At 42.6% G+C, this 20,582-nt stretch overlaps 1 protein-coding gene across 2 annotated transcripts in view; it reads left to right on the forward strand.

Moving 5' to 3' along the window:
• Window positions 1–20,582, forward strand: part of LOC132782339 (hexokinase-2) — a 68,124-nt gene that overhangs the window by 20,705 nt on the left and 26,837 nt on the right. For both annotated transcript variants that reach the window (XM_060787037.2, XM_060787038.2), the window contains exons 2-5: window positions 14,546–14,708; window positions 16,230–16,378; window positions 18,573–18,692; window positions 20,226–20,321. In XM_060787037.2, the coding sequence (XP_060643020.2) occupies window positions 14,546–14,708; window positions 16,230–16,378; window positions 18,573–18,692; window positions 20,226–20,321 (528 nt within the window). The remainder of the gene's footprint in view (window positions 1–14,545; window positions 14,709–16,229; window positions 16,379–18,572; window positions 18,693–20,225; window positions 20,322–20,582) is intronic.

The raw sequence follows: 20,582 nt of genomic DNA on the forward strand, positions 1-20,582 counted from the left end.
TCCTTTCCTTCCTGTTTTTCTGCCCTTTCTTTCTTTTGCCTTTCTTTCTCTCCCTCCTCTCTTTCTTTCCTTCTTTCTCTTAATTGCTTCTTTCCGGAGACCCGGATCTTCCTTCAGGATCCGGAGGGGGGGGGGGGGTGTCTGGCCCCTCCCACCTCGGGCTTTATCTCTGCCGCCCATCTCCTCCCCCCACTATTATTCTTGAGTCGTTTGCCAAAAGGATTCCAAACTTGAGCTGGGAAGGCCCACGACCTCCTCCTAATGGCATTGGCATGCTGTCGGTTTTTAAAGTGTGTTGATGATGATAATCTTCTTTATATGTATATATAAATGCTCTGTGCGTAATGAGTACCTTAAAAACAAAAGAACCAATGAAAGAAATCACACCAAATTTGGCAACAAAACGTCTCACTACACAAGGACTGACCATCACTCAAAATATTATGATTTTGTCATTTGGGAGTTGTAGTTGCTGGGATTTATAGTTCACCTACAATCAAAGAGCATTCGGAACGCCACCAATGATGGAATTGAACCAAATGTGGCACACAGGACTCCCACGACCAACAGAAAATACTGGAAGGGTTTGGTGGGCATTGACCTTGAGTTTGGGACTTGTAGTTCACCTACACCCAGAGAGCACTGTGGACTCAAACAATGATGGAACTGGGTTGTTGTAGGGGTTCTTTTTGGGCTATATGGCCATGGTCTAGAGGCATTCTCTCCTGACGTTTCGCCTGCATCTATGGCAAGCATCCTCAGAGGTAGTGAGGTCTGTTGGAACTAGGAAAAAGGGTTTATATATCTGTGGAATGACCAGGGTGAGACAAAGGGCTCTTATCTGCTGGAGCTAGGTGTGAATGTTTCAACTGACCACCTTGATTTGCATATAATCAGGGGTGGCTCATTTGCAGTATAGTTTATTTTGCCCAGGGGCACTCTTGAGGCGTTCTTGGGGGAAAATAGACCTTGACATATGCGAGTTGTGGTTACTGTAATGTATAGTTCACCTAAAATCAAAGAGCATTCTGAACTCCACCAATGATGGAATTGAACCAAATATGGCACACAGAACTCCCATGACAAACAGAAAATATATATCAGTGATTGGTTGTGGGGAGGGGGCAAAATACTGTTTGCTTACCATTGAAAATTACCTAGGGCTGCCTCTGCATAAAATGCCTAGAGCAAACTTTGTTGAGAGGTGATGAGATGTCCTTGTTTGTTTCCTCTCTGTTGTTGTTCTGTTGTAATTTTAGAGTTTTTTAATACTGGTAGCCAGATTTTGTTCATTTTCATGGTTTCCTCCTTTCTGTTGAAATTGGCCTGCTTACTTATGGCAGTGATCTGGGCCTCCATCGTCAGCGATGAGTCCAACACAACCCCAAGGCTTTGAACAGTGGCAGATGGAACCAGAGCTTCCTCATCGAAATCAGGCAGAGACTGGATGAATTCTGGTGGCTGGCCGGGCCAGAGTATCTCAGTTTTAGCAGGATTCACTTTTAGTCTCCTCGCTCGCAGCCAACTCATCACTGTTTCCAAACACAGCCTAAAGTTCTCAGGAATCGCGGTTGTCCCAGGTTCGAGACGCAATAGTAGCTGGGTATCATGTGCATACTGGTAGCACTCTATGCCAAAGCTCCGCACCAGTCCAGCAAGTGGCCAGACGTAGATGTTAAATAACAGAGGCGAGAGGATAGCACCCTGGGGAACTCCACAGCAAAGGCAGGAGCTCTCAGAGCTTTGGCCTAACCACTCCACCCTCTGTCTCTGGTCCTGGAGGAACGAATTGAACCATTTCAGGGCTAAACTTCATACACCAGACATAGCCAACAACATAATCAATTGCATAAAACATACATTATATGGATATTACAACCAATATACAGTAAAATAAAACAATTCAAGACACAAAACAATGAGTGGGCCGCATGTACAAATTAAAATACTGGGATAAAAACAAGGGGTGAGATAGCAGTGGAGCAACTTATTTGTGAGGGAGAAACTCTTCCGAGATAGAGTCAAGCAAAAGGACCTTCGTATAAAGGGTGCAGTGAGGACAAAATTGAGGGTAAATGGTGAAATGTGAATTATGTACTTAATCTCCGAAAGCACAGCGGAAGAGCCAGGTTTTGAGATTCCTCTTAAAACTTTCTAAGGTGGGGGCTCACCTAATCTCACCAGGCAGGGTATTCCATAGACGGGGAGCCACTGAGGAAAAGGCTCTCTCCCTTGTTCCCACAAGGCGGGACTGCGATAATGGTAGAGGTGAAAGGAGGGCCTCCCCCGAGGATCATCAGAGGGATTGGGCAGGTTCATGGAGGGAGATATGGTCACGAAGATAGGCGGGTGATAACCTGTACCTTGAATTGGGCCCGGAAAATAAACGGCAGCCAATGGAGCTCCTTAAACAGGGGGGTTGATCGCTCCCTATAATTTGCCCCCATTATTAATCTGGCCACCGAACGTTGAACAAGTTGTAGTTTCCGGGTCGTCTTCAAGGGTAGCCCCACGTAGAGCGCATTGCAGTAATCCAATCTAGAAGTAACTAAGGCATGGACCACTGTGGTCAAGTCCGACTTCACGAGGTATGGTCGCAACTGGCGCACAAGTTTTAATTGTGCAAAGGCCCGACACCTGCGGTGAGTCTAGGAGGACCCCCAAACTGCGGACCTGTGTCTTCAGGGGGAGTGCAACCCCCATCCAGCACAGGTTGCCACCCAATACCCCGGTCAGGCAAGCGACTGACCTGGAGGATCTATGTCTTGTCAGGATTAATCTTCAGTTTGTTCGTCATCCCGATCGACACAGCAGCCAGGCACTGGTCCAGTATCCAAGGGGCTTCCTTGGATTCAGGTGGAAAAGAGTAGTGGAGTTGGGTGTCATCTGCGTAGAAGTGGCACCACACTCCGAATGATGATGAATACCCTGCTTTGTATCTATTATTATTGTGATTGATGCCCCGCTCAGTCTCTCCCACAGGAAGCTCAAAGCGCTTGACCCAAAGCTTCAGCATACGTTGTAATATATACAAATATATGCAGTCATTAAAAATATTTCAAAAATTCCCAGTTAGAAACCATATTCAAATTTGGGTTTTAAGGTTGTGAGGTTCTTTGGGTCTCCACCCTGGGGTATTGCTATCATGATGGCATTGAGCAATTGTCGCTGCTGCTTTGGGTTCACGGAGAGCCTGCTGAAATGGTTGTTGTTATTATAATAATAATAGTGAAAAAATTGTGAAATTTGGAAAGAAAATGTGTGTGTGGGGGTGGGGGGTGGGGGGGGGGGGGAAAGATGCTTTTGGCGCCCTCTCGCGGTGTTTTGTTGTTATTGCAGATTTAGGTGGAAGGCATTCAAGGAGAACCTCAGGTGGCAAGTGAACTTAAGAACGAGGATGGACTGGGTGGTCTTTGGGAGTTCCTTCCAAATCTATAGATCTCTATCTCATATATATATATCTCAGTGGTCCCTGCCACACATTGCTGTCTGGTAATCTGGGAAATAAAGTAATCAGAAAGTGTTGGTTTCTAATTTATGTAATTTCTTTATGCTTGTGGGTCAATAGTATTTCTTTTTGTTTCTTTGTCAGTCTTGATGTGGAGATTGTCCAACCCATGTCCCACTCTGGAACATGCAACATATAATTGTCCTTCTTCAGGGGTCCCTTTCAAATCTATGATATTATATCTCTGTGTGCGTGAAGCATATATCTATCTATATCTATGGCAGGATGGCTCTTTGTCAGGAGGGCTTTGGTTATGTTTTCTTGCCCTGGTGAAGGGAGTTGGACTAGATGGCCTTAAGTATTTTCTGTTGGTCATGGGGATTCTGTGTAGGAAGTTTACCCCAATTCTGTCATTGGTGGGGTTCAGAATGCTCTTTGATTGTAGGTGAACTATAAATCCCAGTAACTACAACTCCCAAATATCAAGGTCTATTTTCCCCAAACTCCATCAGTGTTCATATTTGGGCATATGGAATATTCGTGCAAAGTTTGGTCCAGATCCATCATTGTTTGAGTCCACAGTGCTCTCTGGGTGTAAGTGAACTACAAGTCCCAAACTCAAGATCAATGCCCACCAAACCCTTCCAGTATTTTTGGTTCGTCACGGGAGTCCTGTGTGCCACGTTTTGTTCAATTCCATCATTGGTGGAGTTCAGAATGCTCTTTGGTTGTAGGTTAAATATAAATCCCAGCAACTACAACTCCCAAATTACAAAATCAGTTTTTTGAGTGATGGTCACTCTTTTGGTTTTGTGGCCAAATTTGGCGGCAATTCATCCAGTGGTTCCCACAAACAAACATTACATTTTTATTTATATAGATACTAGCCGTCCCCTGCCACACGTTGCTGTGGCCCAGTCTGTGTATTTGTGTTTCGTGTGTGTGTGTATATGTGTATATATGTGTGTTTGTGTATATACATGGCTTTGCATATGTGTTGCTATGTTGGTTTTTTGTTGTGTATATGTGTATATACATGTGTTTGTGTAAATATGTGGTTTTGTGCATGTGTTGTAATGCATTTTTTGGGCTTTTAAAGTCTCTTCTGTTGTATTTTTCAGTGTTTTATGAGTGATGGTCACCCGTTGGCTTGATAGGTGTCTTGTGTCCAAATTTGGTGTTAAATCGTCCAGTGGTTTTTGGGTTATGTTAATCCCACAAACGAACATTACATTTTTATTTATATAGATAATATATATATTTTAATCCAGATTTTATCAGCTATTTATGAGGTTGATCCAAGACATGTTTTCATCTCGGTTGCTTTATTGGTTTATTTTTAACTGTTCATTTTAACTGCTTTAATGTCTTATTGTGTTATTGAACCTGGCATTAGATGCTTGCCATTTCATTTGCCTTTGGAAGCCACTCTGAGTCCCTCTGGGGTAGAGAGAGCACTGGGTTTCATAGAATCATAGAATCAAAGAGTTGGAAGAGACCTCATGGGCCATCCAGTCCAACCCCCTGCCAAGAAGCAGGAATATTGCATTCAAAGCACCCCTGAAAGATGACCATCCAGCCTCTGTTTAAAAGCTTCCAAAGAAGGAGCCTCCACCACACTCTGGGGCAGAGAGTTCCACTGCTGAACGGCTCTCACAGTCAGGTAGTTCTTCCTCATGTTCATGTTAAAATGAAGTTCATTATTATACACACACATATATACAGGGTGTCTCCAAATTACAAACATCTGACTTACAAATGACTCCTAGTCAAGAACAGGGCTGGACTGGATGGCCTTCGGGGGGGCCCTTCCAAATCTATGCTACAATCTCCTTCTCTCCCCCCCCCCCCCTCACACACATAAGCTGCTGTCGAGTTACAAACATCCAGAGGAATGCAGGTCTGCCTAAGGTTGGATCTAGACTGCTGTATAACATAGTTCAAACTGGTTTATATGATTCTATCCTGATCATATAATGGAGCTCCAACTGCACCGTGCTGCAATGTAGATCCAGCGTTAGTCACCAAAACAGAAATTCCCCAAATATTTGCATCAACACAAGGCATTCCCAATTTGTTTTTCTGGTCAGAAAAGATGATAACACGAAGCCTGGAGGAATGCGGGTCTGCATTTGGCCCCAGGCTAGAGCTGTACTGCCATATAATGCAGTTTGAACTACATTGAACTGCATTATATGGCTCTACATCAGTGGTTCTCAACCTGTGGGTCCCCAGGTGTTTTGGCCTACAACTCCCAGAAATCCCAGCCAGTTTACCAGTTGTTAGAATTTCTGGGAGTTGAAGGCCAGAACATCTGGGAACACACAGGTTGAGAACCACTGCGCTACACTGACCACACAATGCATTATCCATCAGTGTAGATTCACCTTTAGAATTTTAAAAGACAAGCCAGTCCAGTGTACTCTGCTTCTCTTTAGAGTTTGAAACAGAAGCTGTATGGCCATCTGTTGGGAGGGTTTTGATTGTGCTTTTCCTGCAGGGCCAAAAAAAGGGTTAGACTGGATGGCCTTTAGAGATCCCTTCTGAGTCTAGGATTCTATCTGAATATATGTTCCAAGGAGTTTTATAGCATAGTGTGTGAACTCCTTTAACTCTATGTCATATGATTATTTTTTCTATCATAACAACAGAGAGATAGTTGATCTTTCGGAGCGAGGGAGCAGCAGCAGCACATTTTGCAATAGCTTTCCAATGAAGATCTCATTGTGCAAAGTTAACTTTTCAGCAGCTTTCAAAATATAATAGTTCTTGTTTCCATCTGTTCCAGACATTCAGCTTTCTCTTTCTGTTTTTGCGCCCTCCTCCCTTCCTCTCTGTGCCTCTTTGGGCAAAATGGAAACACTGCTTTTCATTCTACTAATTTCTTTCCCAGCAGAATCTTAATGGCAAATAGAGCAGCAGCATGGCACTTTTTTCTTCTTTCTGCATTTGCTGCATAGAAGCCCATCATAATCCAGTTTAGTCTTTAGGTTGGAAAAAAGAGCAAATAAAAATTGCTGGAAAAGTACAAATTTGTACAACCCTGAAAAGTGTAAAAGGGCAAAAAAAGGAAACGTTCTCCCCATGCAGGAAATCCTGTGTTTTTGTGTTTAACGTGAAGTAATTGCAGGCAAATGTTATGCAGAACGGACCCCCAATTTTTCTGCATAGAAAACAACCTTTTATATGCCATTATTATATGTTTATCATTTAAATACAACAAAAAATAGAGAGCAAGGGTTCCCTTGTCGCAGCTATGGTGTTGCTGCTTTATAGTTGGGGTTGTTTTCAAACATTCAAACCACCTTCTCGGAAGCTGCGCCCCGTTGAGAAAAATAATACAGTCCACGAGAAGACAAACTTTCTTCCAATAAAGTAAATGTTTATGCAATAGTCATAAATAACAGTTTCAATCCATTGATCCCAATATTCCAGCAGACATTCCTTGAGCTTTTACAGGAATCTATTTCTCTTCCTTGCTCTTGCTTTCTTCACAGTCTCATCATCACCATCAGCATTCTCTGCTCATACTCTACTCTTCTCTACTCTACTCTCTACATTCTCAGTCTCTCAATTTGTAGTAGCTAAGCTCTCACAGATGGCTTGACTGTTGCTGGCCACACAATGACTGGACATGATTCCTGCAACCACTTAAGAAATGATCTAAATAACATAAAACTCTGACATCCCTGAAATGCAAAAGGCAAAAGGTCCCTAAGACCAAAAGTAAAACAATTATATAATTGCAATAATGTATATTATGTCTTTGCTTAATAGCTACAACATTCAATATATAGGCATCTAGTACACATTATACAACATACAATTCTCTAAACCAAAAATTATTTTCCTTAAGTGGTATAAACAGCAAATTCTTACAGCAAAATGTAAAGCTGTTTTATTATTATTTATTATTATTAACTTTCCCGAAGGACTTGATGCGGCTTACAAAGGCCGAGGCCGCTGACAACAACAACATACAATACACAGTAAAACTCATAAGCAAATAATAAAACATCAAGCAAAACAATAAAACAGTAAAACAATGACACCGTGACGCAATTAAAAACCTAGGTTCTTTTATCATTTAAATACACCAGGATAATATATACTAGTCATCCCCTGCCACATGTTGCTTTGATCCAGCCTGTGTATATGTGTTTTCTGTTTGTGTATATGTGTGTGTATATACATATAGAAGATCTCACACACACACATATACACAAACACAAAACATGTATAAATATGTGAGAGGAAGCCACAGAGAGGAGGGAGGGAGCTTGTTTTCTGCTTTCCTGGAGACTAGGACACGAAACAATGGCTTCAAACTACAAGAAAGGAGATTCCATCTTAACATGAGGAAGAACTTCCTGACTGTGAGAGCCGTTCAGCAGTGGAACTCTCTGCCCCAGAGTGTGGTGGAGGCTCCTTCTTTGGAAGCTTTTAAACAGAGGCTGGATGGCCATGTGTTGGGGGTGCTTTGAATGCAATTTTCCTGCTTCTTGGCAGGAGGTTGGACTGGATGGCCCATGAGGTCTCTTCCAATTCTATGATTCTATGATTCAAAGTCTGGCAAGACCCCAACCTTTTTCAGCAGAGAAAGCTGAAGACCAACCTTGCAAAACCCCGACTCCTAGGGTGCCAAACTGCATTAAGTGCACAGTGCAGATTTCCTCCTGGTGGACATTAAGGAGGGCTATACAGTGCAGTGAGTTTGGGCCACAACCCTGACGGAAGGAGGAATGGGCTCCTGAGCAAAGACTAGAGATCTTTTCCCCTGTTCATGATTGCCAAAGAAAAACAGGGTTGAAGGGTTGTTTCTAAGGAGGAGAAGTGGCAGAGGAAGGTCACGAGATTGTGGTTTGAAAGGGAGGAGACAAAAAGAATAGGTGCCCAAGGAGGAACCAAAGCCAAGCCCCATTTCTCCAAACCCAAAAGGGGCAGAAAACCTGTTTGTGGGCATCACGATCTTATGCGCCAATATCCCTCCAAAGGCGTCGTGGAGCTGTGGCCCACAGCAGCGCGCATCTACCCAAACAAACCCCTCCTTAAAGATGCCCCTTTCTTCCTCTCCTTCCTTCCTTGTGTCCTGCAACAGGCAAATGCAAAACCACAGGAAAGCAAAGGCTTTCCCCCACACAGCCCTGACTTATTATTATTATTATTATTATTATTATTATTATTACTACTACTACTAGCCGTCCCCTGCCACGCATTGCTATGGCCCACATGGGGGTTCTGTGTGGAAGGTTTGGCCCAATTCTATCATTGGTGGGGTTCAGAATGCTCTGTGATTGTAGGTGAACTATAAATCCCAGCAACTACAACTCCCAAATGTCAGGATTCAATTTCCCCAAACTCCACCAATGTTCACCATTGGGCATATTGAGTATTCGTGTAGAGTTTGTTCCAGATCCATCATTCTTTGAGTGCATAGTGATCTCTGGTGGAGGCTCCTTCTTTGGATGCTTTTAAACAGAGGCTGGATGGCCATCTGTCAGGGGTGCTTTGAATGCAATATTCCTGCTTTCAGGCAGGGGGTTGGACTGGATGGCCCATGAGGTCTCATCCAACTCTATGATTCTATGATTCTGTATTTGTGTGTATGTCTATATATGTGTGTTTGTGTATATATATATATGTGTGTGTGGTTTTGCATATGCATTGTAATGTATTTTCTTTTTGGCTTTTTATGTATCTTCTGCAGTGTTTTTCAGTGTTTTTATGAGTGATGGTTACTTGTTAGCCTGATAGATGTCGTGTGTCCAAATTTGGTGTCAGTTCGTCTAGTGGTTTTTGAGTTCTGTTAATCCCACAAATGAACATTACATTTTTGTGTATATGGATTACTAGCCGTCCCCTGCCATGCATTGCTCTGGCCCAGTGTGATGATCTGGAAAATAAAGTAATGAGAAAGTTTTGGTTTCCAATATATGTAATTTCTTTATGCTTGTGAGTAAACAGTATTTCTTGCTGTTTCTTTGTCAGCGTTGATGTGGAGATTGTTTGGTTTGCCTACTCTGGAACATGCAACATATCATTGTCCTTCTTCAGGGTTCTCTTTCAAATCTAGGATACTATATTTGTGTGTGTGCAAATCATATATATCTATCAATATCTATGGCTGGATGGCTCTTTCTCAGGAGGGCTTTCTTGCCCTGGTGAAGTGAGTTGGACTGCATGGCCTTAAATATTTTCTGTGGTTCTGTGTGGGAAGTTTGCTCCAATTCTGTCATTTGTGGGGTTCAGAATGCTCTTTGATTGACGGTGAACTAGAAATCCCAGTAACTACAAGTGCCAAGGTCTATTTCCCTCAAACTCCATCTGTGTTCATATTTGGGCATATGGAATATTCGTGCCAAGTTTGGTCCAGATCGATCATTGTTTGAGTCCACAGTGCTCTCTGGATGTAGATGAACTACAACTCCCAAACTCAAGGTCAATGCCCACCAAACCCTTCTCGTGTTTTCTGTTGGTCATGGGAGTCCATGGTTCAATTCCATCACTGGTGGAATTCAGAATGCTCTTTGATTGTAGGTTAACTATAAATCCCAGTACCTACAACTCCCAAATTACAAAAATCATTTTTTTGAGTCGTGGTCATTCCTTGTTAGTAGGTGTCTTGTGGCCAAATTTGGCAGCAATTCTTCCAGTGGTTTTTGAGTTATGTTAATCCCACAAACGAACATTACATTTTTATTTATACAGATTATGTACATTAATATTAGATATCGATATAGATTTAAAATCCATCACCTAACAACAGCCACTTCACTGCCATCATAGAGGGCCAGTTCATCTAGCAACAGCAATCTAATGACATCATGGAGGACCACTTCACCCAGCAACAGCCAATGAGGGCCACTTCACCCACCAACAGATAATGAGGGCCATCTCATCTAGCAACTGCAATCTAGTGACACCATGTAGGGTCACTTCCTATCCAAGAAAATGCTGTATTTCTGCACAGTCCCATGTGAATTTTGCAAAACAAGATTCTTTTTGCGTCAGGAGTTTTCGATACTTGCAATACATTCATTTCCTTTTTTGCAATATTTTCTTCATATACTTTGCATCCCTCCCAAAAGTTGGCATCGTCCTGAAGGAGGCTTCTCCTCGTGACAGATTCGTATTGCAAGATTCAATTGGACGCAGGATACAATTCAAATCAATAGAAGTCACTCAAAACAATGTTAAACAGCAGTATGCATATGCAACGCAGCATGAAGTTCAAAACAAATGGCAAGCGTGAAACAGTTTCAAACTGTGAACAGCAACAAAGTGAAACAACCGAGGCCTTACATAAACCAGATGTGTTTATGTTCTGTAGCAGAAACAGAGGAAGCGAGGTGCATTGTGCAAAGTTCTGAGAAAGTGGATTGGAACTGACCCAAATTCCTGCTGGAGACCATCCTTTTTAAAAGGCTTTCTGATGTTCTATTTCCTCTGCCAAAGAGAGCAGCCGCCTCACCAAACTACAAATCCCAGGATCCCATAGCATTGAGTCAATTGCAATTTAACAAGAGATGATGTCCCCCAAATAGGAGCTCCTGAAGCAGTTTCCCATTTGGCTTTGGCTCAGCACTAAGAGGACTGTATGATGCGAATCTATTGAGCACCCTCATTTTGGGAAGGTAATTTAGCCCCAAAAGGTGAGCATTAGATTCAAGTAAATATGGTATATCTCTTAAAATGAGGCACCCAAAAGCTAACACAGAGCTCCGGATGAGGCCTGACCAGCGCAGAATATCACCGTCCTTGGACTTTCCTTCAACCTGGGATCGATGCTTCTAATAGTGCAAAGAAAAATAGCTTTTGCTTTTTTTGATGCAGCATTACTCTGCTGGCTCGTGCTCAGCAATAATACCAAATCATGCGGTACTATTGCATTTGGTGCTTGTGGTCTAAAGGCAGTATTTGGAAATTGTCTCTTATTTAATTCAGTGTAATTTGTTGGTCATTGCTGCCTAATAGTCCTCCGTACCTTTCATCTTCTCTGGGGTGTGTCTTCACCAGAGGTCCTGGCCCGGGGGCCAGATACGGCCCTACAAGATCATTTATTCGGCCCTCACTCAGGGTCAATCTAAGTCTGAAATGACTTGAAAGCACACAACAACAACAACAATCCTCCAAGGCCATTTACCTGGCCCTTGCTCAGGGTCAATTAAGACTGAAACGACTTGAAAGCACACAACAACAACAACAACAACAACAACAACAATCCTATCTCATCAGCCAAAAGCAGGCCCACACTTCCCACTGAAATACTAATAAGCTTATATTTGTTAAAATCATTTTTCATTTTAAAGTGTTTTTGCACTACAAATAAGATATGTGCAGTGTGCATAGGAATTCATTCTTTTTTTTTTCTTCAAATTATAATCTGGCCCTCCTAACAGTTTGAGGGACTGTGACATGGCCCTCTGTTTAAAAAGTTTGAATACCCCTGGTCCACACTGTAGAATTAATGCAGATTGACACCGATTTAAATGCTGTGGGATCTCAGGAGTTGTAGTTTGGTTTTGCAAAACTGCAACTCCCAAGATCCCGTGCATTGAGCCATGGCAAAGTGGTTCCAAACTGCTTTAATTCTCCTATGTGGATGCATCGCTTCTTGCCCCCCTTTCAACCTTCTTCAATTTTCCAATGCAGAAATGGAAAGCAATATTCCAAATGCATTGAAAACAAATATATTCCCAATCTGGTAAAATCAAAAGGCAAGTGATACATTGGAGGGGAGGAGAAACCAGTTTAACTAGAAACTGAGTCATTTGAGGCTTGATCGGACAAGTCCCAAAAAGCTGAATTCTGGTAAAAGGAGCTGCATGTGATTAAATTGCCTTTTGTGCCCAGGATTAATGGAGCTGAAATGTTACCTTGCTCACCAATGGCATTTACCAGGATTTCTAGTATTCTGGGGACACTGGCAAGAGAACATCACAATCAAAGTTTAACGTTCAGGTTCACCGAATTGGGACAATGGGAACTGTGGGACTGGTGTGGGGTTTTTAGCAATAAAATGCCACTCTGGCCTTTCTTCTTCCAGATGGCTTGAGTTAGGGAAGCCAACGTGGTTTGAGCATTCCACCATGAATGGATCCGAACCTCTGTTTGGCAAACAGCTTCAGAATGATTCCTGCCCATGAAACCCTGACAAGTCTTAGGGTTTCTGATCTCTTTTTTCGATACAGTTACAAGCTGAGTAGATGCAGGGAATGCCATGGATGTAGCATATCTGGATTTCAGTAAGGCCTTCGACAAGGTCCTTGACAAGGAAACTAGTCAAATGTGGGTGAGGCAAGGCAGCTGTGAAGTGGATCTGTAATTGGTTAAGCAAACACACCCAGCGGGTGATTCTCCCCAATGCTTCCTCTTCATCCTGAGGCTGGATGACCATCTGTCAGGGGTGCTTTGAATGCAATATTCTTGCTTCTAGGCAGGGGGTTGGACTGGATGGCCCATGAGGTCTCTCCCAATTCTATGATTCTATGAACTGAATGCGGGATGAGACCACTGCAGTCAATGTGTTACCAAAATACATATGAGCATGATTTGTTCCCCAGATTCTCTGCTTTCTCAGCCTGTCCTGAGTTACACTTTCTCAGCCTCAAGGGTCACTTTAGGGCCATTGGATGCCAGAAACAGACACAAAAATTTCACATGGGAAATGGCTGTTAGGAGTTATGGAAGCTAAAGTCCAAAACACTTGGAGAGAGGGCTGAAGTTAGCCCAGGCCTGGTCTATGCTGACCATCTAATGCGGTTCCAAACTGCTTTGCATGTTGGGGCCTTAGCTCTCAGACTGTATCGAGAAAGGATGTGAGGGAGGTTTGGTTTTGCAATAGGCCTCCCTTCCTTTTGCATTAACGTTTCCTTCTGCTGCTTACTGACTCACATTGCATTTGCTCCAGAAACCTGAGACCTTTTTGAAAAAGGAAGCAGCAAAAAGGAAACATTGCCTCTTGTGATTTCTTATAGCTGCAAGGCCAGCAAAGTCTCTCGAGGAAAGGCATTTGTGTGCCTTCCAGTACTGATTTGGAAGACCTCACAAGGAGATGCTGGGCTTTATTGCCTTATCCTCGAAGAAGAAGAGCAGAAATTTCCTCACATGGAGACAGGGCTGGCTGCCCTTTAAAAGCAAGGCTCGGTTCCGCATTCTTGCAAAACTGGACAGAAAGGGAGGAGCATTTCTAGGAAACAGCAACGTTTGCACATCTTCTTTCTGATTTCTGATTTTGACACAGTTGCAAAAGAGGCACAAGAGGACGTAGAGTAGGTCACAGATGCTATGTGTGCCAAGTTTGATCTTAGTGTTGGCCGTAGTGCTCTCAGGAAGTTAGTGAAGGGATTGTAAGTCCAATCGTCCATGGTCAATCCTCCTCCAAACCACACCAGAATATAGAGTGGGTCATGGGGGCTCTGTGTACCAAGTTTGATCTTAGTGTTGGCCGTAGTGCTCTCAGGAAGTTAGTGAAGGGATTGTAAGTCCCATCATCCATGGTCAATCCTCCTCCAAACCACACCAGAATGTAGAGTGGGTCATGGGGGCTTTGTGTGCCAAATTAGGTCTGGATCAGTCATTGGTGTGAGTGGCAGTGGTCTCAGGAAGTGAGTGAAGGTAGTGGGTCACGGGGGCTCTGTGTGCCAAGTTTGTTCTTGATCGGTCATTGGTTTGGGTTGCAGTGTTCTCTGGAAGTTGTAATGGATTGTAGTAGATTTTTTTTGGGTCCATTAATATAGTAGTTCCTCATTGTAAGGAGGTTGCCTAGATGGCATTTGTGGCCCCATTAATACAGGAATTCCTGCATCATAAGGGGATGGACTAGGTAGCCCTTGAGGCGTTATTAATACTCTCAGCCTTTCATTTTACTGAACTAAGTGTCCTTTGAGGCCCCTTCTGGCAAGCATCATAAGGAGGCTGCTTAGATGGCCTTTGTGGTCCCATTAATCCATGAATTCCTGCATCTTAAGAGGCTGAGCTAAAGAACCCTTGGGCCTCTCCATGTGGGCTTGCCCTCTGGTGAGCCTGGAAGCCAGAGCAGCAGAGTGCTTGCTTGTACCTTTCCCAAATGGTCCTTTCTGCTCCTCTTCTCCGCAGGTGGACACATACCTCTACCATATGCGGCTTTCAGATGAGACGCTGCAGGACATTTCAGACCGGTTCCGGAAGGAGATGGAAAAGGGCCTGGGTGCCGACAGCAACCCCACTGCCTCCGTGAAGATGCTACCCACTTTCGTGAGGTCCACCCCCGATGGGACAGGTAAAACGGGCTGGGCAGAAATTGAGTTAGATTTACCTACGCTCTTGAGATACGGCAGCATGGCACGTGGGGCCAAGAAGGGCAGCACATTGGCCGTTACTTGTTGAATAACATATTCCTGTATGATTTATGCCAAGCTTCATACTACCCGTGTTTCCCTTACTCTTATGTATGCAGATGATGCGGTGCTGTTTTCCCTATCTAGTGTTGGCCTTAAATCCTTAATTCATTGCTTTGCCAATGACTGTAAAATAAATAGACTGGAAATTAGCTATGCTAAAACCAAAATGCTCATTTTTGCCCAAAAGTGGAAGCGCCCTGTTCCTTCGATCCATTTAACTGCATTTTAAAAATGAGCTTTAACCTGTATTTGCTTTAATTGAATGGTGGCAAAAGAGAGGATGGCTGCATGTAATAATAATAATAATAATCATCATCATCATCTTTATTTATACCCTCCCCCAGGGGGACTCGGTGCGGCTTACATTAGGCCACACCCATCAGTACTGTACACACAATAAAACACAAAAACGTTACAAAACTAGAAAATAAAATACATAAAATGCAAAACCAATATATAATCAAGCATTAAAAACACAGAAAATTTCCCTGGGCAGGGCCGGATTCAAGGATAAAATTTTAAAACACTGGGAGATAGGACAATGCAAACTATCAGGAGGAGGAACCGGGAATGAGGAAAGATTTAATTGCACGCACCATAAAATAAAGTGCTTCTAAGGACATTTTGTGCAAAGTTTGATCCGGGAGTATCTTACATTTAATCACTGAAGGCACATTGGAATAACCAGGTTTTCAGATTCCTCCTGAAGATTACCAGTGTGGGGGCTTGCCTAATATCTCTGGGGTGTGAGTTCCAGAGCAGGGGGGCCACCACAGAGAAGGCCCTCTCTCTCGTCTCCGTAAGTCGCACTTGCGATGCAGGCGGGAGCAAGAGAAGAGCCTCTCCAGAAAATCGAAGAGATTGTGTGGGTTCATAGATGGAAATGTGGTCGCACAGGTAGGTGGGTCCTAAACCGTTCAAGGCTTTGTAGGTCAAAACCTGCACCTTGAATTGGGCCCGGAAAATAAACAGCAACCAGCGGAGCTCCTTAAACAGGAGGGTTGAGCGCATGTATTCTGTAGTATTGCAGGTTGACTCCAATTTGATTACCTTGGTCCAATCCTATGGAATCATGTTTCATAAGGTCTTTCCTTACTCTGCCAAAGAGTGTTGGGTCTTCAGATCTCAGGATTCCATAGTATTGAGGCATGGCAAGTAAAGTGGTGCCAAACTGCATTAGTTCTTCAATATAGATGAGCCCCAAGAGGAAATTAAGGTGGGAATTTTGAAGATCTCCAGAAATTGTTGGAATTCATAACCTACCAGTCGTCCAGCAAGCAATGCTGCGTATTTTAGTGCAAAAACATCTGTAGATGCACTCGACTTCCTCTGCTGTATTACCTGTTGCATTCATTTGCTTGTTGTTGTGTGGTTGGCATAACCCCTCCTTCTCTTTGCAGAGGAAGGAGAATTCCTGTCCTTGGATCTGGGAGGAACCAACTTCCGGGTCTTGAGGGTCAAGGTGGCCGACAACGGGAGCAAGAAGGTCGAGATGGAGAACCAAATCTATGCCATTCCGGAGGACCTCATGCGTGGAAGTGGAGCACAGGTGAGACAAGCACATTAGGAGCATATATATAATATATATATATATATATATTGTGGAAATATGTTTTAATGTGTATTTTATAGAATGTTTGAGATGATTATGTGCTTTTATAAATGTTATGACCTGCCTTGAGGAGAGTTGGGCACGAACAACAACAGCAACAATAATACACTATCTAGCACAATTTTCGTTCCTGGGTTATAATTGTCATTTTCTCATTGGTTCTATCATAAAACATGAGAAACATTTATCACACTGCAAAAACTTTGTCTTTGTGGGAGGAACATCCTGCAGCACATTATGTTCTAGTTTTTCAATGAAGATACGATTGAGTCTCCACCAATTCAACATAGTTTGCAGCAGCCACAAAAACATGGTTTCTGCAGTACAACAATGACTTTCAAAGTAAGTGCCACACAATTAAACAGGAAAGAATAACACTTTCAAACCAGGAACAGAAACCTTTTCAAAGTGTGTGCATTTTAATACACTTTCCCATGTTTCTTTTCTCAGCCATATTGTTTTGATGTTGTTTACAATTGTGGTTGTTTTTATATTTTATCTGATGCTTTTAATTGTTTGTGTTTTATTTGCAACTTTTTGGGCTTGTCTCTTGTAAGCCACCCCGAGTCCCTTTGGGGAGATGGTTGGCAGGGTATAAAAATAAAGTAGTAGTTGTAGTTGTTGTTGTTGTTGTTGTTGTGGTGGTGGTGGTTGTTGTTGTTGTTGTTGTTATAGAACCAATTAGGAAATGACATTGTTAACCCAGGAACAAAAATGGTGTTGCATAGTTTTATTGCAGTTGTTGTTGTTGTTGTTGTTGTTGTTAGTATTATTTGACTGGCTTGTGCCAGAGCCTTTGCAGTTCGATCTTTAAATCCTCATATCATGTCAGCTTTTCCAGTTGTTTCTCTTCAATCCTGCTGTCACCCGGGATTGCAACATTGACAATCCATATTTTGTTTTTAACACGATTGTGAAGTCAGGAGTATTGTGCTACAAAACTCTGTTTGTCTGAATTCAGGAGCCCCAGAGGAGTTTGACGTGTTCATTTTCTGTAACGTTTTCCGGCTTGCGATCCCACCAGTTCTTTGTCTCAGGCAGATGGTATTTGTGGCACAAGTTCCAATTAAACATCTGAACAACGGTGTTATGCCTCTGCTTGTAGTCTGTCTGCACGATCTTCTTGCAGCAGTTGAGGATGTGATCTATTGTTTTCTCTGCTTCCTTGCAGAGTCTACACTTGGGCTCTGTCGTCAACTTTTCAATTCTGGCTTTGATGGCATTGGTTCGAATGGCTTGTTCTTAGGCTGCCAGAATCAGGCCCTCCGTCTCCTTTTTCAAAGTTCCATTTGTGAGCCAAAGCCATGTTTTTCTTTGTCAATTTGGCTCACAATTTTTCCCAGGAACTGTCCATGGAGAGTGGTAATGCGAAAATAACTAAATTAACTCAATGTATATATTACAAATACACATATCAAAAAACAGGACTGCCACATTCACATTAAGTAGAAACAACTGATTCTTCTCTTGAAGTATAAAACAAAGTCTTCGTGTGAGTAAATGTCCTGTTCTTTATTACATATAAGTAGACTCCAGTAGTCACATGAGTTGACTCCAACCTGCAACCGGTTTCGACTCACAAGAGCGTTCGTCATATCATGAATACACACATACAGTTGAACAATTTATTATATCAAGTTTGTAGGAATATATACAGACACTCTACTTACTCATATTATCGAAAAAGGCTCAAAAAAAGCTCAACTTTTGAGGTGAGAAATTCACCAACAGTCATCTGGAGGGGTGGATCCTAAGGGGACATACATAGTGACTAAAGGTAGTATTGCATTGTGACATGAATTATAAACCATACATAGAGAAATATAATATCTATGAAACAAAAATAATATAATACTCACAGCTAGTCTTTGTTGATCAATATACGATAAATAAATAAATATTATTACTATTATTATCTAGCTACATTGAACAATAGATTTCAACCCAAATGTCTTCTTCCCACCAAAAAGTGATCCCTATCTTTCTTATACTTCCGCTTCAAAGGATTGCCTCCAGTCAGTTCTGCCTTTCAGCCTCTGCGTTTTGGAGCATTTTGTTGGTCAGGGATTTGGAAATGTTCTATTATTCTTTTTTCTAATGTTCCTGCTCACAATCGCTTTGTTTCCTCCAGCTCTTTGACCACATTGCGGAATGTCTGGCGAGCTTCATGGAGCAGCTGGAGATCAAGGAGAAGAAGCTCCCGCTGGGCTTCACCTTCTCTTTTCCTTGCTACCAGACCAAATTGGACGAGGTTGGCGGGCTTCTTCCTTCACTTCGGGGTTGGGGTTGGAAAGGGCACAGAAGGCTCTCCAAATGTTGGATATTATTTCCTTCTTGTTTTAAAAAATACTTTTTTTAAAATTATTATTATTTAGAACTTTTATATACCGGTCTTCTCACCTCCGTAGACGGACTCAGGCCGGTTCACAACAACAGTATCACAAACAATCGTTTAAAAACATCACATCACATAATACACTAAAATGTTTAAATACTAAAATACAGTCATATAATTACATTGGCCAAGTCACCACAATAAAATCGTAGTTCATCACCATCCGTCCGTGTAGTCGCGAGTTATTGACTCACTCGTCAAATGCCAGTTTCCAGAGCCAGGTTTTCACCTGTTTTCTAAAGGTCAGGAGAGAAAGGGCAGTTCTAATTTTCAGTGGGAGAGAGTTCCAGAGCCGAGGGGCCACCACTGAGAAGGCCCTGTCCCTCGTCCCCACCAGAGGCGCTTGCAAGGATGGTGGGACCGAGAGCAGGGCCCCTCCAGACGATCTTAACAATCTTGATGGTTCATAGGGGAGAATCCGTTCGGACAGGTAAACTGGGCCGGAGCCGTTTAGGGATTTATAGGTTAACACCAGCACTTTGAATTGTGCTCGGAAGCTAATTGGCAGCCAGTGGAGCTGGCGCAACAGAGGAGTAGTATGCTCCCTGTACCCCGCTCCTGTTAGTAATCCGTTCGTTGGACTAGTTGGAGCTTCCGGGCAGTCTTCAGAGGCAACCCTACGTAGAGAGCGTTGCAGTAATCTAAACGGGATGTAACCAGAGAGTGGACCACCGTGGCCAAGTCAGACTTCCCAAGGTACGGGCGCAGCTGGTACAAAAATTAATACACAAATTAATAAACAAATTAATACAAAACCTAAATGTGAACAAATGAACAAATGAACTAACAGTCTCTGTTGCAAATCACCAGCTGCATTCATCACCAAGATATCTTGCCTTATGGCTGCCCTCGTTCTACAGTGTTGATGCACTCCAAGTCTCTTCCTGCAAAGCAGTGGCTGCAGCCATTGACCATGGATAGATCTTGCCATGTGGCCTTGACTTGTACCACTTTTAGCAACTAAATAAAAGTCCTGTAAATGACTGGATTTGCAACCAGGGCTGTGCTGTAAATCCTCAGCTGCATCCATTTATCACCAAGGAAGTAAGCAGACCTGATATCCTTGGTGCATGCCACCTTTTGCAAACAAAGAAAGCCCTCTAAATGCTTGGACATGCAAAAAGGTCTCTGCTGCAAATTTATTATTTATTTATTTCATATATTTATATCCCTCATATGGGCATCAGTATGCTAACAGCATAAATACCATAAAAATTATAATTCACAATAAAATGATTTTAAAACATTATACAACATCATCCGTAAAATTTAACAATAAATTAATAGATTAACGTGCCAGTAAAACCAAGCCGAGCCGAGAGAATCCATATCGCAAATCCAAATTTGCGAGGCGAGCCTTTGCTGAAGCACTGTCCTCCTTCTCTGCAGAGCATCCTTGTGAACTGGACCAAAGGGTTCAAGTCTAGTGGTGTGGAAGGCCGGGACGTGGTCTCCCTCCTGCGGAAAGCCATCAGGAAGCGTGGGGTGAGTCGAGAGGCCTTTCCCTTACTTCCCCCCCCCCAAATTATTATTATTATTTTACACCCCACTTTTCTCTCCACAAGGAGACTCAAAGCAGCTATGTATCTATTATTAGTATTACATTGTATTATTATTATTATTATTATTATTATTATTATCATAGTTATTGTGTTTATTTATACTCTCCTTTTTCTCTCCGCAAGGAGACTCAAAGTGGCTTTGCCTTGCACTGGGGCTGAGAGAGTGTGACCCCAACCCATGATT

This window comes from Anolis sagrei, chromosome 7, assembly GCF_037176765.1.
Source record: "Anolis sagrei isolate rAnoSag1 chromosome 7, rAnoSag1.mat, whole genome shotgun sequence".
NCBI lineage: Eukaryota > Metazoa > Chordata > Lepidosauria > Squamata > Dactyloidae > Anolis > Anolis sagrei.